The sequence below is a fragment of the Salvelinus namaycush genome, chromosome 6, assembly GCF_016432855.1.
Source record: "Salvelinus namaycush isolate Seneca chromosome 6, SaNama_1.0, whole genome shotgun sequence".
Taxonomy (NCBI): domain Eukaryota; kingdom Metazoa; phylum Chordata; class Actinopteri; order Salmoniformes; family Salmonidae; genus Salvelinus; species Salvelinus namaycush.
In genome coordinates, this window is record NC_052312.1 from 42,093,380 (window position 1) to 42,120,159 (window position 26,780).

The following is a 26,780-nucleotide window of genomic DNA, read 5'->3' on the forward strand; positions in this document are numbered from 1 at the left end:
CATGGAATGGGTTCCCCTTCAGTCATTACATCACCAAGTCATTATTGCAGACAGATACAGTGACCAAGAACCACACCACAGAATGTGGGAGGATGCAGGTTCCACTAGGTTCCCTCCAGTGCCTGAGTGTTCACGTCTACCACCCTCTGAGCTTCCCAGATGTCTTCTGATCGCACTCCCAGTGGTCCAAGCGGAAGAGAGGAATCCTACCGCCAGTCACGCACGGAGGAGGACTATCAAAGAATTATGGGATGAATATAAACAAGTTTGTCATACCATGTGATTGTAATGACAGGGAAAATTGCTGTGGGACATGGTAGAGAAAAAGACGGACTTCTGAGAAGTTTGTTGTGTGTACACCAGTCTCCAGCCACTCTAAACATCAAAGTAGAGCTTATAAAAATGTCTAGCACTATCCCAAAGGAGATACGGAATATTGCATGAATAGGGCTATAGGATTAGGAGATCATCGCACGCACACGCACGCGCACGCACGCGCACGCACACACACACACACACACACTCTGCAGTATAACAGTCTTTCTGAATGCTTATGGTCAGCCATCAGATAAGAGTTCCTTATTACACACAGAGGAAATGAGAAGAGTTCTGAACTGACAGCTCTAACGCTCAGACCTCTACCCCAGAACCACAGAGGAGCCGGCGCAACATGATACACACACACAAACACACATTTATTACCACACACACATCCTTATCAATCGGTGACCCTCTAACCCACATACATACGCATGCGCGCACACACACACACACACTTCTCCTGCTTTCCTCCTCTCATCAAGGGGCAGAGTGTGTGTGGTAACAAATGTGTGGGTGTGTATCATGTTGCGGCGGCTCCTCTGGGTCTCAATGGGCTTTTCCTGGTTAATTAAAGGTTCAATCAAAAATACAAGCGAGTAATACCTGTACAATGCGTCACACTGGAACGTATGAACAAACGTATACAAAAAAATCATGATAAAAGACATGAAGACCTTTTGGTAGGAAGTCCCATGATGGCACTATGAAGTACAGAGTGCCAAGTCAAAAGGGGAAAGAAACCCAGCCAGATCCCAGAGGAAACAACGGTCAGCCAATCTGGAATGTGTTTGCCACACAGCGATATCCACACTGCCAAATGTTCAATCACTTGCAGCTCACAAGGACTTTCCCAGCCTCTCAGCGCAGCCAGTGTAAGATATGTACGCAGATTCCTAGAAGTACAATCACAATTGCGCCAGAATGTTGCGGATTTTAATTCATGAAATTTCAAGGGGGATAAAAAAAACTGTTTCAATTCCATGCATTCTGTTTCTATGGGAAAACAATGACTTCCTCAACTAGGTTATTCATCTATATCCATTCCCAACTCTCAGCCTGAAAGCGCTCAGTTCATGGAGGAACGTTGAACCATCAGAGCCACCATATGGCCATTGGGAGACTTTACTACCAATCACATAAACTAACACATATAATGACTGTGTGGTCATTTAAAGTATGTTTTAACCATACAGTCCTTCCTCCACATCCACAACAACAACCATGATGTAACCTGGCAACAGAGTGACCACTGGAAACCGCAGGCTGAGATGACCAGTCCCTATGACCGTGTAAAGATCATCAGAGCATGAGTAGCTAAAGCTAACATGAGCGTTAGCCGCAAGCACTAGCCCGTACTAAGTGAAATGGAGCCATGCGAGCGCTATTGATCCACTGCAGTGAGGACCAGAACTGGAGAACCTGGGAAACCTATAACAAGAGTCCAGGCCAGGAATGAGTCATCCCAACCCAACTCCAGAGGTTCAACAAGGGTTTGTTTGTGCCAGGTATTAAACTTCATCTGGTATTGTACTGGTTTTCTGGGACTCAGATCTGGCCAATGGAAGGTTAGGCAGTCCAGTTCTTATGGGCAGTCCATTGCGAGCTTTGTTGTCGTTAGGAGCGCGCCGAGAAAGACACAGGGAGACAAAGACAGGAACAGAGAGACATAGAAATCGAGATGGAGAGACAGGAACAAAGACAGAGAGAAAGAGGACTAAAGTGATTGAGAAGTCTTGGTAAGCCCAGAGTCTTAGTGAGCCAGTCAGTCAGTAATAGACAGCCCAAACTCAGAGAATGACGTCGTCATGGCAGGAGAGCCAAATGAACAGTGACTGGTGGAATATTTGGTGGATAATGGTACAGTTATTGCAACATGCACCCATTATTGGGCTGCCGCGACCACAAACGAGAGACGCAGGGGCAGGAGTCACTTAAATGGAACCCCTGATTGGGAGCGAGCGTAGAGCTGCATTTACTAGATCATACACCCCCTTTTCTCTTTAACAGAGCCCGCTACTCATGCCAGAAGCCGGATAAAGTCCCAACCGCATCTGTAAAGGTTTAATAGCAGTAGGATTCTATGTTTTTACCGTTCCAAATCAATGTTTACAGATCTGCACTTAAAACTTCTTGTCAATAGGGGGGCGCTGTTTTCACTTTGGAAAAAATCGTGCCCAATTTAAACGGCCTCGTACTCTATTCTAGATCATACAATATGCATATTATTATTACTATTGGATAGAAAACACTCTCAAGTTTCTAAAACTGTTTGAATTATATCTGTGAGTAAAACAGAACTCATTTGGCAGCAAACTTCCATACAGGAAGTGAAAAATCTGAAAACGAGGCTCTGTTTCAGGGCCTGCCTATTCAATTGGCTTTTATTTATCGATATACATGCACTTCATACGCCTTCCACTAGATGTCAACAGGCAGTGGAAGGTGGAATGGGGTGTCTAGCTTGATCTGAGGTCGAACAAGAGCTTTTGGAGTGACAGGTCTGCCATTTTGTCAGTTTTCCAAGGCGCGCGAAGGAGCTCCACATTGTCTTCTGAAAAGCGTTCGGTATACACAGCGAATATCTCCGGCTCTGATTTTATTTGATACATATTAGAAAAACATCATAAAGTAGGTTTTTTCAACCGAGTTTTATCAGTTTATTCAACGTTTATTGGGACTTTTGGAGTTTTCCGTTCTTTGCGCCAAGAGAGGATGGGAATGTTAGCAACCTTGGCTAGCATTGTGGCGCGAATTCGACAGAAGAAATGGACATTCTAAAACCAAACAACGATTTATTCTGGACCAAGGACTCCTTGTACAACATTCTGATGGAAGCTCAGCAAAAGTAAGAAAACATTTATGATGTTATTTCGTATTTCTGTGGAATATGTAGAATCCAACAGGGCGGAGAATATGTGAGCGCTGTCTCACAATAATGTATTTTGTATGTTGTAGTAAAGTTATTTAAAAAAATCTAACACAGCGGTTGCATTAAGAACCAGTGTATCTTTCATTTGCCATACAACAAGTATTTTTATGTAAAGTTTATGATGAGTTCTTTGGTCAGATTAGGTGAGTGTCCAAAATATCTCCGGACATTCTGGGAAAATGTTGCTACGTATTCACAATGTATAACCACGATTTGCAGCTCTAAATATGCACATTTTCGAACAAAACATAAATGTATTGTATAACTTGATGTTATAGGACTGTCATCTGATGAAGTTGTCCAAAGGTTAGTGATTAATTTTATATTTATTGCTGGTTTTTGCGAAAGCTACCTTTGCGGTGAATAAATGCGGTTGTGTGTTTGGCTATTGTGGTAAGCTAATATAATTCTATATTGTGTTTTCGCTGTAAAACAGTTAAAAAATCGGAAATATTGGCTGGATTCACAAGATGTTTATCTTTCATTTGCTGTACACCATGTATTTTTCATAAATGTTTTATGATGAGTATTTATGTATTTCACGTTGCTCTCTGTAATTATTCTGGCTGCTTTGATGCTATTTTTGATGGTGGCTGCAATGTAAAACTATGATTTATACCTCAAATATGCACATTTTTGAACAAAACATAAATGTATTGTATAACATGTTATAAGACTGTCATCTGATGAAGTTGTTTCTTGGTTAGTGACTAATTATATCTCTATTTTGTCGGTTTTGTGAAAGCTACCTATGCGGTGGAAACATGGTGAAAATATGCGGTTGTGTGTTTGGCTATTGTGGTTAGCTAATATAAATACATATTGTGTTTTCGCTGTAAAACATTTTAAAAATCGGAAATGATGGCTGGATTCACAAGATGTTTATCTTTCATTTGCTGTATTGGACTTGTGATTTCATGAAAATTATATTATATGATATCCCTGTCCCGTTAGGCTAGGCTATGCTAGTCAGCTTTTTTGATGAGGAGGATCCCGGATCCGGGATGGGTATCACTGAAAGGTTTTAACAGAGTCGGGAGTGTATATGAGAAATATTTCCTATAAGGTGGAGTTACTACACTGATTGAGTGGTGATTAAAAGGTGGACACAGAGACTTGTGGAGAATTGGAGGGAATATGCAGCGCTGTTATTCATATTTGGGTGATCCTCGGTGTGATTGCCAAGGCTATGTCTGCTGCTGAACAGCATTCCACAGTCCACACCGCCACATTGGACATGCTTGGCGTTACCATAGCAACGTGTAAAAGCAAAAGAGCAATGTTTACGCTTTGGTGACAGGGAGGCTTTTCTTTGCACAGGCAGGGCCTAAACATTCCACCACTGTCTAAGACCTCAGATATTCCATTATAAGCAAAAGTACTGAAATGTGTACTGTTATTTTTAGTGATTTAAATAGTATTTAATATTTTTTTTTGACTTGTGTACATGCTAGATATTGGAGCTTGTGTATGTTCATAGTAACGAGAGCTACAGGTTTTGGCTAAGTGAGATAATTCATACGTAAGTTGTTGACTGGTTAAATTAGGTTGTTGTGGGCTCAAATTTACATTGGGATAGAACACACACAGAGACAAATGCATACATTTCCTATAACCGATTTATAACATGGTTTATCGGGCCTTTGGAGGAACCGCAGAACCCCGCGCCTGCTGGACTCGGCTCCAGGGGGGAAGGGGGGGCACGGAGGAGAACAGTGGGTTCTGGCAGCGGAACGCCCACACATCTACCCTCTGATCAGAACAACAGTACACAACTCATTACCAGTTTACAATACCACCCAGAAACAATGCCTAATGAGGAAACAGACGCATACAGGAACACATGCAGAGGTGGGGCGACAAGTAGCCTAGTGGTTAGAGGGTTGGACTAGTAACCGGAAGGTTGCAAGTTCGAATCCCCGAGCTGACAAGGTAAAACTCTTTCGTTCTGCCCCTGAACAAGGCAGCTAACCCACTGTTCCTAGGCCGTCATTGAAAATAAGAATTTGTTCTTAACTGACTTGCCTAGTTAAATAAAGGTAATAAAAAAATATGCAGAGGTGTGTGTGCTCAGTGCGAATGAGAGAGAGAGGCAGACAGAATCCGAGAGAAACAAGGGGGTGTCAGATGGAGAGAAAGGGGGTTAAAAGAAAAAGAGTGAGATGGATGCTGAACAAGAGGCTAAGGGAAGAGGGTCTGTGAGTGTTATGTCAGCTAATGTACAAGCGACCTCTAGTACTACTGTATAATCAAACTGCAAGGCCAAACAAAACACAGCTTTAAAACCAATCCTGTGATAGCCTACTCTCTCTCTGTGTGTGTGCGAACATACATGCATGTTTATACGCTTGTTAATGTGCCTTAAAATTCAAGTGTCTTTTCCTATGTGAAAACGAGCCTTAAACTGTACAATTCACTCTCCCTGCCAACACAATCCACACTCACACATCTTAACATTATGGGTTCCCTCCACTATGAGCTGGCCTCGCTTCTCCTCAGATGTCATTCCCATTTCCCCGTGCCAGGAACGCAGCCAGGGACACCAGCGGGAATAACAGCGATCCAGGAGTGACGCCATTAAGCCTAACTGCTCCTTCATGACCAGAGATCTGTCATGTCCTCATGACAACCATCCTCATTTAACTGTGTAACAGCAAGGAGGCCCATGCATTGATCCAGAGGGGAAACAGTGGAAAGAGAAACAGTGAGAGAGTGATGGAGCGAGAGAAAGAGCGTGAGAGGAACAGAGGGGTGAGAGAAGAGGGAAGACAGAGGGTTGTGTTGGTTCCTGGAGGATGACGTTAGGAAAGTTCCGGTTTTGGGAATCCTGTGGTTGCCAGGTAAGCGATATTCCCAAGTTAGGATATTCCCTCATAGACAGGTGCTGGGAGAGTTGGAGGAGCGGGAAATTAAGTCAGGACAGTGGAAATGTGGAAATGTGGGCATTGCCAAGTTTACCTAAGACTTGCTCTCTGGACCTCCATGTGCCCATAGTCACGAGGAAACACACCATTACCACAATGATCTTCATGAACCAGACAACCTACTGCCTGTGTGTGTGTGTGTGTGTGTGTGTGTGTGTGTGTGTGTGTGTGTGTGTGTGTGTGTGTGTGTGTGTGTGTGTGTGTGTGTGTGTGTGTGTGTGTGTGTGTGTGTGTGTGTGTGTGTGCATTCGTGAGGTAGTAGGTACAGTACCAGTCAAAAGTTTGGACACACCTACTCATTACAGGGTTTTTCTTTATTTTTCTATTTTCTACATTGTAGAATAATAGTGAAGTCATCAAAACTATGAAATAACACAACCTACTAGTAACCAAAAAAGTCAACTATATTTTATATTTGAGATTCTTCAAAGTATTTACCCTTTGCCTTGATGACAGCTTGGCATTCTCTCAACCAGCTTCATGAGGTAGTCACCTGGAATGCATTTCAATTAATAGGTGTGCCTTGTTAAAAGTTAATTTGTGTAATTTATTTCCTTCTTAATGCGTTTGAGCCAATCAGTTGTGTTATGACAAGGTAGGGTTGGTATACAGAAGATAGCCCGATTTGGAAAAAGACCAAGTCCATATTATGGAAAGAACAGCTCAAATAAGCAAAGAGAAATTAAAGTCTATTATTACTTTAAGACATGAAGGTCGGTCAATCTGAAAAATTTCAAGAACTTTGAACGTTTCTTCAAGTGCAGTCGCAAAAACCATCAAGTGCTATGAAGAAACTAGTTCTCATGATGACCGCCACAGGAAAGGAAGACCCAGAGTTACCTCTGCTGCAGAGGATAAATTCATTAGAGTTACCAGCCTCAGCAATTTCAGCCCAAATAAATGCTTCACAGAGTTCAAGTAACAGACACATCTCAACATCAACTTTTCAGAGGAGACTGCGTGAATCAGGCCTTCATGGTCGAATTGCTGCAAAGAAACCACTAATAAAGGACACAAATAAGAAAAGGGGACTTGCTTGGGCCAAGAGACACAAGCAATGGACATTAGACCGGTGGAAATCTGCCCTTTATCTGATGAGTCCACATTTGAGATTTTTGGTTCCAACCGCTGTGTCTTTGTGAGATGAGTAGGTGAATGGATGATCTCCGCATGTGTGGTTCCCACGTGAAGCATGGAGGAGGAGGTGTGATGGTGCTTTAATGGTGACATTGTCTGTGATTTATTTAGAATTCAAGGCACACTTAACCAGCATGGCTACCACAGCATTCTGCAGTGATACGCCATACCATCTGGTTTGCGCTTAGTGGGACTATCATTTGTTTTTCAACAGGACAATGACCCAACTCACCTCCATGCTGTGTAAGGGCTATTTGACCAAGAAGGAGATTGATGGAGAGTGATGGAGTGCTGCATCAGATGACCTGGCCTCCACAATCACCCGACAGTTTGGGATGAGTTGGACCGCAGAGTGAAGAAAAAGCAGCTCAGCATATGTGGGAACTCCTTCAAGACTGTTGGAAAAGCATGCCAGGTGAAGCTGGTTGAGAGAATGCCAAGAGTGTGCAAAGCTGTCATCAAGGCAAAGGGTACAACGTAGAAAATATAAAAAATAAAGAAAAACCCTTGAATGAGTAGGTGTGTCCAAACTTTTGACTGGTACTGTCCCTCTAGTTGCTTCAATCTCTCTCTGTATATCATCCCCTCTCTGTGCAACCTGTTAGGTTAGAGCAGCTGTAGGGAATTATGAGGGGATGACCGCGGGTGTTAACCCCTCGCCCTGAATCACAGACCCCTAAATCATCCCACCCAGACTGGCCCTATCAACGGCAAGGAAACACACACACACACACACACACACACACACACACACACACACACACACACACACACACACACACACACACACACACACACACACACACACACACACACACACACACACACACACACACACAGAGAGAGAGAGAAGCTAGAAAGGCAAGTGGTAGAGACAGAGAGGAGAGGAGGGTTTCAACATACACAGGGTAACAAGGGTCAATGGGGGGGGGGTCTTCTAACCCGACAAAGTTATTTCTCCCCTAAAAGATAAAAGCACCAAACCATTTAATGAATGTTTCTTAGAATGTCTATCACCCCTCATCGTCTCTGACTGATCAAACCAGATCAAACACAGCAGCAGCGATTATTTTTATTGGACTGAGGAGGACTAACAGGGGTTTTAATGAGAAGACCCGTCTCCCCCTCTTCACTCCGTCTCCCCCCTCCCTCCCTCCGCTCCAGTATGATAACACGGGAGCGGAGGGAGGGAGCATGAAGTCAGCCATTGTCTGAGTGAAGTGGCACACTCCTGGGCTGAGCGAGGAAGGAGAGGGGTGGGGGGGGGAGTAACAGAGCTAGCTTCTGTGGATCAGCTCTGGGACTGGGCCTCGGTGGAATTCACAGCTGCAGCACATCAAAGAGCCAGACTCCCACAAAGCCCCCCCTTGACAACAACACCAGGAAATAAATGCTTAGTTTCCCTCCACGAGACGGGATAAGGATAGGTGTGGAGACCAGGGTTGGGAAACTGCGACAGAGCCGCGATCTTGCCTGTGTTGATGGAATGGGAAGTGGAGGAGATGTAGGGAGGGTTGAATGAGACAGTAATGGAATAAACTGAACACGTGTCCAGCCATAACAGTGGACATATAAAGATATAAAAGTGTGTGTGGAAGGGTAGTCCTCCTTCTGTAATAACAGAAAGTGCTCCTGGTTGGACTTTCTCACGGGGTGAGTGTACCAGTCCTCATAAGTGAGCCATGGCTGGGCATAAGAACACCAGCTCTGTGAAGTCAATACAGACGGAGGATGGGATACGAGACAAGGAAGCTACTCCAGACTATTGAGATCCACCCTCAGTCAGTTTCCCATTCCCACCTGTGGCTATCAACATAGCTAGATAACCAAGCAGCATCAGACAGCCAGACAGCCTGCTGATACGAACACTGAAGCCCTGAGCCTTCACATGATAGCACTTCAAAAGCCCCACATGCCGCATCAATGGAGGCCCTGTTCTAGGGCCCAATTCTCCTGCCCCCCATGTAGGATGAGTGGACAATATCTCCCTCATTTGCTCTCTCTCTGACCCACGGAGGAAGAGAGTGAACGACTAGAATTTGAGCGGAAGAGGGGAGCAGATGAGATAGTAGTTGTTAGCAGAGCGTGGTTGTCAGTGACATGGAAAGGGAAAGGGGGGTACCTAGTCAGTTGTACAACTGAATGCATTCAACTGAAATGTGTCTTCCGCATTTAACCCAACCCCTCTGAATCAGAGAGGTGCGAAGGGGGCTGCCTTAATCGACATCTACGTCTTCGGCGCCCGGGGAACAGTGTGTTAACTGCCTTGCTCATGGACAGATTTTTACCTTGTCAGCTCGGGGACTCGATCCAGCAACCTTTCGGTTACTGGCCAACGCTCTAATGCATGGCAGATCGATGTACAGGGCAGGTTGCAGAGCAGAGAGACCTGTGTCGGAGATCAACGAAAACGCCATCACCTCATAGAAAGTGTGAAATATAAAAAGACACATCAAAACAGCACACAACAGGACAAGACAAAGTACAACATTGCACAAAGCAGAGAACCACATATTGGACTTTCAGAGTTCGCATTGGAGAGTTACATCAGCTTAAGAGAATGAGCAACCACATCTGAAATATCCCTCAGTAAGAACATAATACTATGGATTTCCTTTCCTATGGGTGGAACACATAAACGTGGGGACTTGTGGTACGGAGAGGGAGTTTATACTGGGTTTGCCCTGGGGTCACACTGCTAACGACTACACCAGACGCTCTCAGCAATTAGCCCTCGTTAGCCCTCATTATTCCCAAAACACGACATAAGGCTTCGTCCAATGCAATTTAAATCAAGGTTTTGTACGTCTGACACTAAATACATTCCATCACCGTCCTCATGATATCCCCTCTTTAAATCATCTATTTTATAAGAGCAAAATCAGGAGCCAAAACCCTCCTCAATATGGTGTACATATTGCAGAATCCTGGCCCTCTTCTCACTGCTGTGCCTCAGCTGGTCTAATTGACAGGTGATGCATTCAGGTCACTTTGATATGGAAAGTCCCTAAGCTGTGTTAAAAGAGAAATAAAGAGAGGGGCTAGATGGTGATATTAGAGGGGGTGGGGGCAGGGGGACTGGGAGAGAATGAGGGAAATGGGAATGTGCTCTGGCATCAAAATAATTCCTCTCCTCTGCCACTCTCGTCTCTGATCCCTTAATGGTTTCCACAGCATGGCTCACATGGGGGGGGGGGTGAAACTGTTTGCCTGATTTGTGAATGTATGTCTGAGCATGAATGTGTGTGTGTCTGTGTGTGTGTGGTGAAGCACAGAGCTGTGAGAGCACGCTCGTGGTTTGTAGAGACTCCAGTCTCTGGGTGTTTCTCACACTGACTTCAGAACAGAAGGAAAGCATTAAGCCTCTAGTGTTGTTATACCCCAGACCACCCGGACTGGCCCAAGTCTTCCTATCTATACTCTGCCACAATCTCTCAGTGAGTGAGTGTGTGTGTGTGTGTGTGTGTGTGTGTGTGTGTGTGTGTGTGTGTGTGTGTGTGTGTGTGTGTGTGTGTGTGTGTGTGTGTGTGTGTGTGTGTGTGTGTGTGTGTGTGTGTGTGTGTGTGTGTGTGTGTGTGCGTGTGTGTGTGTGTGTGTGAGTGAGAGAGTGTAGGTGACAATTCGATTCTTTCACTTCTAAAATGGCAAATAAATTAATTCTCGCTGAGCCAAGCAGATCAGGATCAGGAGGAGCAATGAAAAGTTGTGTTTCAGATCAAACTTTGAAAAACAATTTGCTGTGCTAGACAGGCCCTGCAATTTGGTTATGTCTGCATGTCACATTCATGCACCAAGAATGCCCATCAAATGCTGTGGAAATATAATTATTTCAGACTGTACATCAAGGGGGGGGATGGTATCGCTTGCCAAAGTCCCTCTAGCATAGCATGAGCTTGTAGCGGTCTTTTGGTACAGGGAGCCAAGTAAGTTGAGTTGTGAGTGAGTGAGTGAGTGAGTGAGTGAGTGAGTGAGTGAGTGAGTGAGTGAGTGAGTGAGTGAGTGAGTGAGTGAGTGAGTGAGTAAGTGAGTGAGTGAGTGAGTGAGTGAGTGAGTGAGTGAGTGAGTGAGTGAGTGAGTGAGTGAGAGAGTGAGTGAGTGAGTGAGTGAGTGAGTGAGTGAGTGAGTGAGTGAGTGAGTGAACTGTACATCAAGGGGGGGGATGGTATCGCTTGCCAAAGTCCCTCTAGCATAGCATGAGCTTGTAGCTGTCTTTTGGTACAGGGAGCCAAGTAAGTTGAGTTGTGAGTGAGTGACTGAGTGAGTGAGTGAGTGAGTGAGTGAAAGCTGAGTTACTAGCCGTATTTGTTGATATGGTGAGGCAAATCAAATCAAATCATCATAACACAGATAGACAGAGGTCTTAAGTGACACAGACAGATCAAACGGTCTGCCCAGGCAGGATGCTGAGAAGACTCCATCACATGAGGATGAGAGGAATGGAGGGATGAGGGAGGAAGAGAGGGGATAGAGGGAGGAAGAGGTTCTAGGAGCCTCTGAACCTCTATCCAAATGGGATGTCCTACAGGACAGAGAGGGGGAACTTACTGTAGCTCACCTTCCATTCATATACAGTCACCTCCTAAATGATTGGCATTTGAAAAAGATGTTTAAAAAAATGGCACACATGTTGACCCACACCCTTCCTTTCATCCCAGTGCAAGATGATACAGCTGGGTGTAGGAGTAGGATGGGTTGGGGTCACAGGGTTGGATGTGTGATATGTGTCAGCAGCATTCCATTTGTCCATACAACCGGTCCCAAATCAGCCTCTAGCACATCTGATAGTAACCCTTCCTGACTGGTGGCTGATGGATGAGACAGAGGAATAGGACGGTGGTTGGGATTCCCTTTACGCTCCGAGTCAAAACAGATTACATTCATTACAATGATGAGGATTAATTAAAACCTCTACAGGATCGGTGGGTCCCCCACGGGACGGTTGAGCTAACGTAGGCTAATATGATTAGCATGAGGTTGTAAGTAACAAGAACATTTCCCAGGACATAGACATATCTGATACTGGCAGAAAGCTTAAATTCTTGTTAATCTAACTGCACTGTCCAATTTACAGTAGCCATTACAGTGAAAGAATACCATGCTATTGTTTGAGAAGAGTGCACAGTTATGAACTTAAAAAATGATTAATAAACCAATTAGGCACATTTGGGCAATTTTGAACAGAAATACAATGGTTCACTGGATCAGTCTAAAACTTTGCACGTGCACTATTGCCATCTAGTGGCCAAAATCTAAATTGCAGCTGGGCTGGAATAATACATTATGGCCTTTCTCTTGCATTTCAAAGATGATGGTACAAAAACAAAATATAAATAAACGCATGATTTTATCTTTGTATTATCTTTTTACCAGATCAAATGAGTTATATTCTCCTACATTCATTCCACATTTCCACAAACTTCATTAAAAAGTGGTTTTTAATATATCTAATGTGGATATTACAGTCACCTCCAAAATGATTTACACTCTTGATAAAGATGAGCAAAAAAATGATGTATTAAATAAATAATACAAATACTGAGCAATATTGAATGCTAAAAAAAACACTTTGGAAAATTTGAAAAGTATATTATTTTATACTAATCCAATTGCTCAGAGTAAGATATTTTGTTTGAAAAGTAATACAACAGATTCTCAAAACAAATTCCTAATGATTCTTATAAAGAAAAGAAAACAAAATATGCAATAACATTTACATTTTTTAAATTAATCTCAGTTTAAGGAACTGTATTGTGGCCTTCCATGGCTTCCTGTTTCACTGGGGTATAAAAATGAGGTAACATGCAAATAAAATCCAGTTGTCATCCATCACCATGGTTGTTGACCTTCATAAATCAGGCAATGGGTACAAAAATAGCTATTTATTTACTATTAGGACAATAATTAATATGTTTAAAACCACTGGAACAGTGGCAAACTACCCGGGTAAATAAAGTGTATCTTGTCCCCATGCACAGAGAGGAAGACTTGGTTGCTCGCATCCAAGTATCCAAATCCACAATTAGACTTGAGTTTGCTAAACGGCATTTGCACTTGGATTGGAACCGGGTGCTATGGTCAGGTGAGAGGAAAATAGAGGTCTTTGCCCACAGAAACCAATGGTGATGCATATGCAGAAAATAACCTCATACCTACTGTAAAATATGGTGGTGGATATTTGATGTTATGGGGATATATTGCTTCCACTGGTCCTGGGGCCCTTGTTAAGGTCAATAGCATCATGAACTCTACCAAGTACCAGGACATTTTTGCAAAGAACCCGGTTGCCTCTGCCAGGAGGCTGAAACTTGGCTGTAAGTGGATCTTCCAGCAAAACAATGACCCCAAGCACACATCAAAACCCACAAAGAATTGCTTAATTAACCACAAAATCAACAATTTACAATGGCCATCTCAGTGTCCGGACTTGAACCCCATTGAAAGTCTGTGGTTTGATTTGATGAGGGCAGTCCATAAGCGCAGAGGAATGGGTCCAAGAGGAATGGGTCCAAGAGGAATGGGTCCAAGAGGAATGGGTCCAAGAGGAATGGTCCAAGATCCCTCCCAATGTGTTTCATAAACATTTTAGAAAAAGTCTCAGTGCCGTTATCCTCGCAAGGGGAGGGTGCATAAAGCATTGAAAACAAGGGTGCCAATAATTTTGATACCTTTCATTTTTAGAAGAAAAAAGATTACTTGCTAAAAAAAAATCTAAAGTAATATAAATCCCCAATATTTTTGAGCATTCAGTATAGCTCAGTATTTGTATTATTAGTTTATACATAGTCTTTTTTGCTCATTTGTATCAATGGTGCCAATAATTTCGGAGGTGACTGTAATATCCACATTAGATATAATCATCATCATCATAATTAATGTAACCTTTTTTGACTTTGCCTAAAGGGAATCACAACCACCATCCTATTAGTCCATTTGATCCACCAGGAGTGGTTACTCTCAGACGTGCTAGAGGCCGAGTTTGGACTGGGTGTATGGGTGAATGGAATGCTCTTGACACACACACACACACACACACACACACACACACACACACACACACACACACACACACACACACACACACACACACACACACACACACACACACACACACACACACACACACACACAACCCTGTGACGCCAACCCATAATACGCCTACACACAGCAGTATCACCTTGCACTGAGATGAAAGGAGGACGAAGGGTGTGTGTCTATTCCTCCACAACGACCTTGTTCCCAAGACGAGTAAAACACCTGTAACCCCCCATCCACACACCGAAGGGGTCACCAGCTGTGTGGGTGAGTGCATATGTGTTTAAGTGAGTGTACCAGCTGTGGTGGGGTATGGTCAATGAGTTAGAATGAGGTACAGTGGACAATGTAGGGCGGTTCAGACAGTGTCTTTTCCCAGACCCAGACACCTTGTAGTGACCCTGAGGAGGCATAGGGAGGACAACCGTAGCAACAGGCCCAACACCAAGGACACAAAGTTGGCATACCAGCTGCACACACAATTGCAAAGGGACAAATTCTATACTTTATAAAATATACAGTGATAGAATTCAGAACATGGGCCGTTCTTACAGTATTATCAGTATTCTCCCTGTACACCAAGTCAGAACCGTAGGAGAACCGTAAAGGGGGCATATAAGCAGACAATGAAAGCTCTTACAATATTAAATTATGAAATTTTTCTAAAACAGGCTATAGACTAAATGTGCACCAGCAAGTCAGAACAGTAGGCTAAGTTATGAGGGGAAAAGGGAGCAAATTATTAGAGTTAGGCACATGGGCTACTAACAGCTTACTACACAACGTACACTTACTAAACTCAGCAAAAAAAGAAAAGTCCCTTTTTCAGGACCCTGTCTTTCAAAGATCATTTGTAAAAATCCAAATAACTTCACAGATCTTCATTGCAAAGGGTTTAAACACTGTTTCCTATTATTGTTCAAATAACCATAAACAATTAATGAACATGCACCTGGGGAACGGTTGTTAAGACACTAAGCTTACAGACGGTAGGCAATTAAGGCCACAGTTATGAAAACTTAGGACACTAAAGAGGCCTTTCTACTGACTTTGAAAAACACCAAAAGAAAGATGCCCAGGGTCCCTGCTCATCTGTGTGAACGTGCCTTAGGCTGCAAGGAGCCAAGAGGACTGCAGATGTTTCCAGGGCAATAAATTGCAATGTCTGTACTGTGAAACGCCTAAGGCAGCGTTACAGGAAGACAGGACGGACAGCTGATCATCCTTGCAGTGGCAGACCACGTGTAACATCACCTGCACAGGATCGGTACATCCGAACATCACACCTGCGGGACAGGTACAGGATGGCAACAACAACTGCCCGAGTTACACCAGAAACGCACAATCCCTCCATCAGTGCTCAGACTGTCCGCAATAGGCTGAGAGAGGCTGGACTGAGAGCTTGTAGGCCTGTTGTAAGGCAGTTCCTCACCAGACATCACCGGCAACAACGTTGACTATGGGCACAAAGCCACCGTCGCTGGACCAGAGAGGACTGGCAAAAAGTGCTCTTCACTGACGAGTCGCAGTTTTGTGCCCATTTGACGGAGTAGCATTTATCGTCGAAGGAATTAGCGTTACACCAAGGCCTGTACTCTGGAGCGGGATCGATTGGAGATGGAGGGTCCGTCATGGTCTGGGGCAGTGTGTCACAGCATCATCCGACTGAGCTTGTTGTCATTGCAGGCAATCTCAATGCTGTGCGTTACAGGGAAGACATCCTCCTCCCTCATGTGATACCCTTCATGCAGGCTCATCCTGACATGACCCTCAAGCATGACAATGCCACCAGCCATACTGCTGTTTGTGTGCTTTATTTCCTGCAAGACAGGAATGTCAGTGTTCTGCCATGGCCAGTGAAGAGCTCGGATCTCAATCCCATTGAGCACGTCTGGGACCTGTTGGATTGGAGGGTGAGGGTGAGGGCTAGGGCCATTCCCCCCAGAAATGTCTGGGAACTTGCAGGTGCCTTGGTGGAAGAGTGGGGTAACATCTCACAGCAAGAACTGGCAAATTTGGTGCAGTCCATGAGGAGGAAATGCACTGCAGTACTTAATGCAGCTGGTGGCCACACCCGATACTGACTGTTACTTCTGATTTTGACCCCCCCTTTGTTCAGGGACACATTATTCAATTTCTGTTAGTCACATGTCTCTGGAACTTGCTCAGTTTATGTCGCAGTTGTTGAGTCTTGTTATGTTCATACAAATATTTACACATGCTAAGTTTGCTGAAAATAAACGCAGTTGACAGTGAGAGGATGTTTCTTTTTCTGCTGCGTTTATAATCCAGTGCGATAGCAAATAGCACCAGGAAATCATTGTTGGCTGTGCTGTGTGAACAATTTGTCAAGGATTCAGTCTGTTTTTCCTCTTTTCTCTTGTTCGCTTCTGACCAGAAACAGGACCACATGTTCTATGGGAGAGGATGGTTTATGCCTGCTGGGATGTGAGGACCGCTTGGTGACCACAATAACAATTTGGGAGACAGTCAGCTCTTCCCAATGGACCATAATAACCACAGCCCTCACACTACCAGCAAGGGAAAATCGTCAGGGGCTGTTATGAGCTGTGTGTGTGTGTGTGTGTGTATTTATATAGTATGTGTGTGTCCATATGAGGCTCAGAAGTGGTTTCCCGTGTGTGTAAGTATGTATGCATGTTTGAAGATTCATAGGGGAGAGTGGAGTAAATTGAGCCAAAGGGGTAAGTTGAGCCACCCTTGTTTCTAGGAAACCATACACAAAATGTATAATTTGACCAAATATTTAGGAAGAGGGCATCATTTCATGGAGTCTGAAGGAAAAAACACACATGGAAAAAGAGGTAAGCAAGTTAGGTCCAAAGAAAACAGATTTCCACCATGTCAAATGAATGTATTGTGTTAGAAGTTCCATGACGCTTGTATTTAAACCAAAGTAGATAATTTACCCCATCAGTTGGGGTCTGTATAAGCTTCAATATGGGTCCTAAACCTAGTATAAAAGTGCATCCTTGTAGCTGTGTGGGCTAATATAGTCCAAATGTTTGCCTTGGGGTAAGTTGAGCCAATGGCCATGGGGTCAGTTGAGCTAATGGTTGAGCCAATGGCAAGTTGAGCAAATGTAAGTATTTTCTTCCCAGGCGTAATGGTAGGCATTGTCACTGGGATGAGGTAACACCAGGGCCTGGCCTTTGTTAAGTGTTTTTTTTTTTAAGTACAAAGTATTTGTTAGGTGTGTCAAAAGATGCTTAAAATGATTAAAAGACAAAGTGCTTGTGATTGTGTTGAATTGTGTTTGGGAAATAAAGATAGACATGGTTTTAAAAATGTAGTGGTAATATTTCATTCAGTACAGAAATGTGTAGGAGGCTTAATTTACCACATAAGTTGTGCCAAGAGACCACATTTGGGGACAAGCTATGTTTTCAAAACTGTAATGTTTACATGGATTCTGATTATTTCCAGGGAGACACAACATCCTAAAATCTATGTAGATATCATTGTTAGAAAGAATACTATATTTCCCTTGACGGAGTGATACTGAACATAAATAATTGACTTAACTTACCCCACTGTCCCCAACTGTTTCTATCACTCACTGTAATGTCCAGAAATGCTCCTCCTCTTAACGGCTCATATCCCTGAATTGATTGGTCAGTTAAGGGTCCGCTCCATCAACCCTGCCCCGCCCCGGGACACTGCCCCATCGCCACCCTCATACCCAAGATGCATCAGGAGATAGGGTGGGAGGTTTGGAGAAGAGTTAAGGGAGGGGGGGGGGGGGTCAGGTGAGGGAGGGACAGAGCGTCCTGGACCACATCCCAAATCAAACTCTTACTGGGGTGTGAAAGCTCAAATATAGCCCCTGCCACAGGAACTCATGGGAACATCAGACCCTCTCAATCCCTTTACGGCTCCCGCCGACCCCGCTCCTCCACATTCCAACGGTAATCTGGAAAATACCGGCTTCGAAATATCAACCAACTGTATCTCGACACTGCTGCTGCTCCACTGCCTCTCGACGCCATTCGCGGCCGTAACCGACACTAAACTTTACACAGACCAGCCGCGAAGGCTCCCTCGGCGGAACCCAACCGCCGAAATGACAAATGCTGTAAAAACGAAGGAACCGCACGGTTCCTTCTCAACCGAATTAATTGATTTTCCTTTGTTTACATGCTATGAAACTTGTGTTGGGTGCCAGACCAACATTGCTCATAGAAGGAAACACTTCCCATGCTCTGGGAATTGAAACCATGGCTCTGTAAAAGTCAATAGTGCGTCTCATTTGAATATGGTAAGAGATTAGGGAAATTGTATTTTGTGTTCCTCTGACGTGGTCCTCCAGTAAAGTCAGTGAACCCCAGACAGGAAGTCACTCTTGGTTAACTTGATGGGGAACATGAAGTCCCACTAACCTTACATTTTTAGCTTGTTTTACTCATAATGGAGAAAAAAAAACATATCTTAAAGTGCTGATCTAGGATCAGGTCACCCCTATCCATATACAGCTATTCATTATAATCTAAAACTAAACATTGATCCTCTATCAGCACTCCTACTCTTGTGACTTTGTGAATACAGGCCCAGGTCTCTGACAGTGCTTGTCCATCTGTGAGTGTATGGTAGTGAGTTACAAGCGTGTAGAAACACCCTGCCCGCCGCACCACGTACCTGCACGAAGCCACACATCACATGCTCCCCAAACATGGGCAGGCTGGGACGGCTCTCGCGGTACATGTGCAGAGTGTATATTGTCATGACAATGAGCTCGGGCTCTGTGGTGAGCGACTCGTCCGTCACTAGGATGTTGATTATGCTGTTGCCCAGGCCGACCGGGTAGTTTGCTGTTCTGTGGAAAAACAGAGGCAGAGCTTCTCAGAAACAAGGTCCAGAGAGGTCCAGGGAGATGAAACACACATAAGCATAAGCACACACACAGAGCAGAGATATGAAAACACACATACAGGATGGTGAGAGAGGGGAGATTATAGAATCATTCCTAAATGTCACGTTTAGCGCTGTGTGTGTATGGCCATCTTACATCTGTCTGTCTGTCTGTCTGTCTGTCTGTCTGTCTGTCTGTCTGTCTGTCTGTCTGTCTGTCTGTCTGTCTGTCTGTCTGTCTGTCTGTGTCTGTCTGTGTCTGTCTGTCTGTCTGTCTGTCTGTCTGTCTGTCTGTCTGTCTGTCTGTCAGAGGTCAATCCTCTGACCCCAGTGCTACTGAGTCTAATGGGTGCTAATCAGGGATTGGCTGCTGAGATCAAAGCTACGGACATAAGAAACAGAGTTCTACAATCACACAGATTAAAACTCAGAATGACATGGAAATATGCCCTAACCAAAACACTGGACTGAAAACACACATTCCCAGAATTCAGATGGTATAACTCACTTACGTCTATATTATAGACCTGAAGACTGGGCAGGTGTAAGCAATATAGGACAAGATCCATTTAACCTGTGAAAGGGCTTGTTGGAGATCTAACTATATGACTGCTAACACCTACCATCTCACCGAATGTGACCCAGCTACATTTAAAAGCCCAGCTTGTGACTCACAGGGTGAAAGGTCATGGCTGGGAGGGTCTCACCTAGGTCCTCTGTGCTCATCCAGGTGTATGTGACAGGCTGGGCTGATTGGCTCAGGGCGGAGGCGTAGGGTCACCACGTCAAAGGGGACCTCAGCACGGTAGTCCTTCACCCAGGGACTGAAGGGGGGGCTGAGGGTCAGAGGGGGGTCTGTGTACAGTTGTCTGAGGTGGGGGTCCACACACCGCTCTGATACACACCACAGGGAGAGAGAGAGAATGGATTATATACAGATAAAAAGGCTTGCATAAATCACACCGTGTCCCGCTGTATTTTTCATTTTCAGAATACTGTTACACATTTAACCATCAGAAGGAGCATCAAAGAACAAAGATGGTTATCTAAAACATGCATGCTCAGTGTGTGTGTGTGTGTGTGTGTGTGTGTGTGTGTGTGTGTGTGTGTGTGTGTGTGTGTGTGTGTGTGTGTGTGTGTCCATTCAAAGGGATTAAAGATAAAGACATTCACACCAACACACACACTATGTAATGGGAGGAATGTTCATAACAAAGTCCACACGTGTTGAGCACAAGCCCAGAGAATGCTCTCTTCCTGTGGAGGCAATTGACTCTGGTGTGTGCCAACCTCAAGCAGTTTGCAGATGCAGGGGGCACAGTAGGACCACCTACCCACCCTCCCTTGCCCGAAGCACCGCCACAACGCTAATATTTTACCTTGAACACTGCAGCAGAAGCCAACTCCTCTGCTCTGTCGTCCGCGTGAGGCTACAATACATCGAGTTTCCCAGGGAAGCTGTGAACCCAGCTGTAGCCTATTGCATGATTGTGTTTATGAGTCGGTTATTAAAGAATGTGAAACAATGTTGTGTATGTTAACTATTGCATGCTTGTGTTCATGAGGTGTATGTTTACTGCTTTTCATTAAATCATGTATAGCTAAAATATTGCTATGGCCTAAAGTAAACGTTGTTCATATGGGCAGAATATTGTAGCCTAGGCCTACATAAATTCGTTAATATGGGTATATAAAGTGTGGCGCCTTGAACGCGCCTCAGCTACAGCATTTGTTTGTCTGAAAGGGTACACTATGGCTTTTTAAATGCCGTCACGAAACCTTCTCTGAACGGGCATTTAACTTGTCCGTAAAGGAATGCCGCTTCTGAAGCGGGGCTAAAGTCCATCACTAGGACAACCAAAACTGTCAATGAAATTATCTCGAGCTACCTGTAAGCAGCCTGCCTGTCTGCTGCTTGCGCGCAGACCACTCACTCCAAAAAGTACTTTGAAGTTCGTTAAATACAATGACTTTTAGTAGAAAGAAAACACATCTACCATACCATAAAAAACAACAAGAAACAACACATCAATCAGCAACGTTTATTGTTGTCAGGGAAACAATACCGAACATTCTATGCCCGAGCAGAATTTGACTGTCTGAAAAGGTACAGATGCTTCTTTTTTTATTGTCTGATCAACCGGTTACTATAAAGGCGTCATATGTATGAAAATCGTTCGATTAACTTGGAGTTAACGCCGTCAGTGAGGGTAATGCGCCCTCGGCATTCGAAAGCATCATATTCCGTGCACTTCCCGAAGGATTTATTTGCGGTCTGTCGTTCCAATCTGTTGGTGTAGCTTTCATGCGCCAGGATATTTTTCCACGCACAGAGGATAAATTCGGGTTCCATTGCTTGTTCTGCTCCTCTGAGAATAATGAATAATGAGGGTAGCAGTGCAAGATAATTTTAAGCAGAATATTTGGATTATTTGCATAAGAAAGACTTGCAATTCGATTGCTGGACTATCATAGACTATCATCCAGTATTTTTTAAATTGAAATGTCGGCCTTTTACGAGATACATTTTTTCGGCATTAAATTATTCTTATTATTTTTTTTTATAACTGATCAAAATTAGGTATGCTATAACCTACAACATTCTGCTCATATGAACACATTTATTTTAGGCCATATAAATAAAAGCTATGCATGATGTAATGGCAAGTATCAAACAGAAACATTGTTTCACATTCTTTAATAAAAGACTCAAACAGAAATAGGCTAAATAGCTGGCTTCACAGTTTCCCTGCCAAATAGGCCTATAAGGAAACTAGACGTATATCGACAATGTTGAGTGAGCGAGAGGGTCTGTGCTAAGTGTAGTACCTTCCACAAACAGTTTTGCTCTACAAAAAGACACGTACGCTCTGGTGAACTCAGAGCGTCACACTTCAAACCATTGAGATATACAGCATTCTAATTCCAATCCATTTCTATGCATCCTATTGGTGAGGTGCTCCAGAGCCAGCCAATTAGCCAACACCTGAGCAGCGCCTCACCTCTGTCTCCAGGGAGGTCCTGGGAGCCTGAGTGTTGGTCCCACCCGGTCTGTGTCTCTGCTTCATTGGTCCTATGAGAAACATGGAAGACTGTCATTATTTTGAAAAAAATGTCCCATTGGAACAGGGAATAATGGGAACATCCACTCAGTCATTCTGAGGATTGTCCCTGCAATAAAAAAAAACTAAAGAGCGATGACAGACTTTAAGCCCTCTAATAAACTGACCTTTTTTATAAGTCTCTCAATCACATTCACAGTTTCACACAAACCAACTGCACAAATTCATAAATATGGATATAGTAAAAACACACATATGGTGATCACACGCACACACACACACACACACACACACACACACACACACACACACACACACACACACACACACACACACACACACACACACACACACACACACACACACACACACACACACACTTTCCTGGCCAGCGTCAACACTCCAATTGGTTCCTAGCCTACAAGAGGTCCAGAGGTGATTATCAACAATTGTTATAACCCTCACCCAATCAAAGTAAATTATACTGGCTGTTCTCCAGATACTCCCTCCTTTTCTCTAGCCTGATAAACTCTCCCTTTTCTTCTCCTCCACACCAGTTTCCTCCACTTCCCACATCCAGCACCCTGTTCCCCTTCCACTCCTCTTCCAAACCCTTCCATCACCAACCCTTCCTCTACCCCTTACCATCCCTATTCCGCCACTACCTCCCTCTCTTTCCTCCCATCATTCCGCCTGGTTCCCTGCCCGTGAGTGTGCTACATGCTCCTAGCTCTGTGCTCAGCCCCAGAAGTCCACCCAGCCCGAGGGCAGAGGGAGGCTGTGTTCTGAGTGCCAGCAGCCCAGCTCCGTGCCACAGCCCTGGGAAGGATGGGAGGCCAGATGGGGCCCGCCAGTGGAGCCAGTACCCAGCCAAGAAGGGATTTAACCTAATTCTGTTCCAGTTTGAGTGGATTGGGCCTGAAGCTCCTCTCTCCTGCTACAGCCAGACTAACGTACATGTGCCAGGGCCTTAATGAAGGGATGCTTAGGAGAGGTTGGGGAACGAAAACCATCCTTAAATTCAGCCAAGTTTATTCCCCCCAAGACCAGTCATTTTGTCTGTTTTTTTTGTTTGGTCAATCCTTTCCAAATATATGGAGAGTAAGACAACACCAAGGGGATTGAGCAAGGTAACAGAACCTCATGTGAACTGATTGACGTGTGTGTGTGTGTGTGTGTGTGTGTGTGTGTGTGTGTGTGTGTGTGTGTGTGTGTGTGTGTGTGTGTGTGTGTGTGTGTGTGTGTGTGTGTGTGTGTGTGTGTGTGTGTGTGTGTGTGTGTGCGTGCACGCTTGTGCTCACCTGTAAGTCTGGTTCCTTTGCTCTGTATAATGAGAACAGACTCTGTCCAACAATGCTGAGAAATGCAGCCCACTCCCAGACTCCTCCGCTCTAGGGAACGATCGAAAGAGAAAGTCTTGGATAGGAGAGCGCTGTGGAGAAGCTGCGGGATAAAGCTGGATATAGACAGGTTTTCAATTACTGGGAATACAGACACTCTAAATAACATGATTACAATCTGGAATCACTGCAAGTGTTCTGTAACATTGATTACATTATGCTTCAGAATGAATCTGGTTATACTCTATACAGTGCATTTGTAAGTATTCAGACCCCTTCCCCTTATCCACATTTTGTTATGTTACAGGCTTATTCCAAAATGGATTAAATATTTGTTTTACCTCCTCAATCTATATAGAATACCCCATAATGACAAAGCGAAAACAAGTTTTTAGAAATGTTTGCAACTGTATTCCACATAAAAAACAGAAATACCTTATGAACATAAGTATTCAGACCCTTTGCTATGAGACTCGAAATTGAGCTCAGGTGCATCCTGTTTCAATTGATCATCCTTGAGATGTTTCTACAACTTGATTGGAGTCTGCCTGTGGTAAATTATATAGATTGGACATGATTTGGAAAGGCACACACCTGTCTATATAAGGTCCCACAGTTAACAGTGCATGTCAGAGCAAAAAAGAAAGCCATGAGGTCGAAGGAATTGTCCTTAGAGCTACGAGACAGGATTATATAGAGGCCGAGATCTGGGGAAGGGTACCAAAAAATGTGCAGCATTGAAGGTCCCCAAGAACACAGTGTTCTCAATCATTCTTAAATAGAAGAAGTTTGGAACCACCAAGACTCTTCCTAGAGCTGGCCACCCGGCCAAACTGAGCAATCAGGGGAGAAGGGCCTTGGTCAGTGAGGTGACCAAGAACCCGATGGTCACTCTGACAGAACTCCAGAGTTCTTCTGTGGAGATGGGAGAACCTTCCAGAAGGACAACCTGTAACGGTCGTTTTCCTCCTCGTCTGAGGAGGAGCATGGATCGGACCAAAACGCAGCGTGGGTTGAATACATGTTTGTTTTATTAAAGAAAGACGAAGACGGAAAAACTCTTAACAAACTACAAAACAATAAACGACGTTAACAGACCTGAACTTGTGAACATATAACACGAACGCACGAACAGGAAGGAACACACGAATGACATGAACGAAACGAACGAACGAAAACACTGACACAGGAACAATCACCCACCAACAAACAGTGTGAACAGCCTACCTAAATATGGTTCTCAATCAGAGGAAACGTAAAACACCTGCCCCTGATTGAGAACCATATCAGGCTAGTTAACAACCCTAAACATAGAAACAAATAACATAGACTGCCCACCCCAACTCACGCCCTGACCATACTAAACAAAGATAAAACAAAGGAAATAAGGTCAGGAACGTGACACAACCATCTCTGTAGCACTCCACCAATCAAGCCTTTATCGTAAAGTGGCCATACGGAAGCCACTCCTCAGTTAAAGGCACATGACAGCCCACTTGGAGTTTGCCAAAAGGCACCTAAAGGACTCTCAGACCATGAGAAACAGGATTCTCTGATGTGATAAAACCAAGATTCAACTCTTTGGCCTGAATGTCAAGCGTTACATCTGGAGAAAACCAGGTATCGCTCATCACCTGACCAATACCATCCCTACGGTGAAGCATGGTGGTGGCAGCATCATGCTGTGGGGAAGTTTTTCAGCGGCAGGGACTGGGAGACTAGTCAGGATCGAGGGAAATATGAATGGATCAAAGTACAGAGAGAACCTTGATGAAAACCTGCTCCAGAGCGCTCAGGACCTCAGACTCGGGCAAAGGTTCACCTTCCAACAGAACAACGACCCTAAGCACACAGCCAAGACAACGCAGGAGTGGCTTCGGGACAAGTTTCTGAATGTCCTTGAGTGGCCCAGCCAGAGTCCGGATTTGAACCTGATCGAACATCTCTGGAGAGACCTGAAAATAGCTGTGCAGCACCGCTCCCCATCCAACCTGACAGAGCTTGAGTGGATCTGCAGAAAAGAATGCGAGAAACTACCCAAATACAGGTGTGCCAAGCTTGTACCATCATACCCAATAAGACTCAAGGCTGTCATCGCTGCCAAAGGTGCTTCAACAAAGTACTGAGTAAAGGGTCTGAATACTTACGTAAATGTGATATTTCAGTTTTTATTTTTAATACATTTGCAAACATTTCTAAAAACCTGTTTTTGCATTGTCATTATGGGGTATTGTGTGTAGATTGATTAGGCTGTAACGTAACAAAAATGTGGAAAAAGTCAAGGGGTCTGAATAGTTTCCGAATGCACTGTAACAGAGAGTAATGTGGAATAGAGGTTTACCAGTTCAAATGGCCCCGGTGTCCTCAGCTGACGGACGAACTGGAGTAGGAGGAGAGTCTGGTGTTCTGGTAGACAGAGACCGTATGTCCCCCCACAGCCACCATACTGACCAGAAACACACAAAACAAATTGTGAAGATCAGTGGAATTATGATACCCATACAAATTTCCCTCTGAAATTGTCATGTTAAAAAGAGTCCATCGTCGTTGCCCTCATAGATTGAGTGATTTATTAAGTTAAACACAGTTGTTTATTACCCTCTGTCCATCGTCTGTCTCGCTGTGTGAGGGGCTCTTCCGTCTGGCCTGTCCACTGTGTGCTGGGAGCAGGAAGAGAAGAGCATCTTCCAGGATGAACTCTTTTGTGATCTGTCCGTCAAACCCGGGGTCCCTCAGCCCATCAAAGTGCAGGTCAGTCTCAGCCTTTCAGACAGGGATTATGGGAAACTTTTAGCAATGGCTTTCATTAAGGGACTGTACTGAGAGTAAGCATGTTCTGCCACCTAGTGGATATATGAGTTATCTTAATACCTTCGGAAACGTATGAATGGGTGCCAACACAATGACCTGCTCCCTTCCCTCTACCCTGACTCACACTTAGAGGTCTGAACGTATTGGAGAGGTGTAAGCAATGAGGGGAATTCAAGGAAGGAATTGGTCACATTGAACCTTAAGAGACATGTTGGTTTCCCTAAGATGAGTACATGGAACAGGCTATACAGCCTACAGAAGGAAACATCATCATGTTTATTAGTGGCTCGGGTTATAGGAGTGGAACCAATGGACACCATGTTTGGAATCTGGAAAAAGGGGAAGGCATCTCTGG

The 26,780-nt window shown here is 44.2% G+C and overlaps 1 protein-coding gene across 1 annotated transcript in view; it reads right to left on the reverse strand.

The window, feature by feature from the left end:
* Positions 1-26,780, reverse strand: part of cped1 (cadherin-like and PC-esterase domain containing 1) — a 58,402-nt gene that overhangs the window by 13,133 nt on the left and 18,489 nt on the right. The window contains exons 7-12 of the mRNA XM_038995667.1: positions 26,213-26,377; positions 25,956-26,060; positions 23,576-23,730; positions 22,215-22,285; positions 19,920-20,106; positions 19,000-19,177 (exon numbers count right to left, since the gene is read on the reverse strand). Of these exons, the coding sequence (XP_038851595.1) occupies positions 19,000-19,177; positions 19,920-20,106; positions 22,215-22,285; positions 23,576-23,730; positions 25,956-26,060; positions 26,213-26,377 (861 nt within the window). The remainder of the gene's footprint in view (positions 1-18,999; positions 19,178-19,919; positions 20,107-22,214; positions 22,286-23,575; positions 23,731-25,955; positions 26,061-26,212; positions 26,378-26,780) is intronic.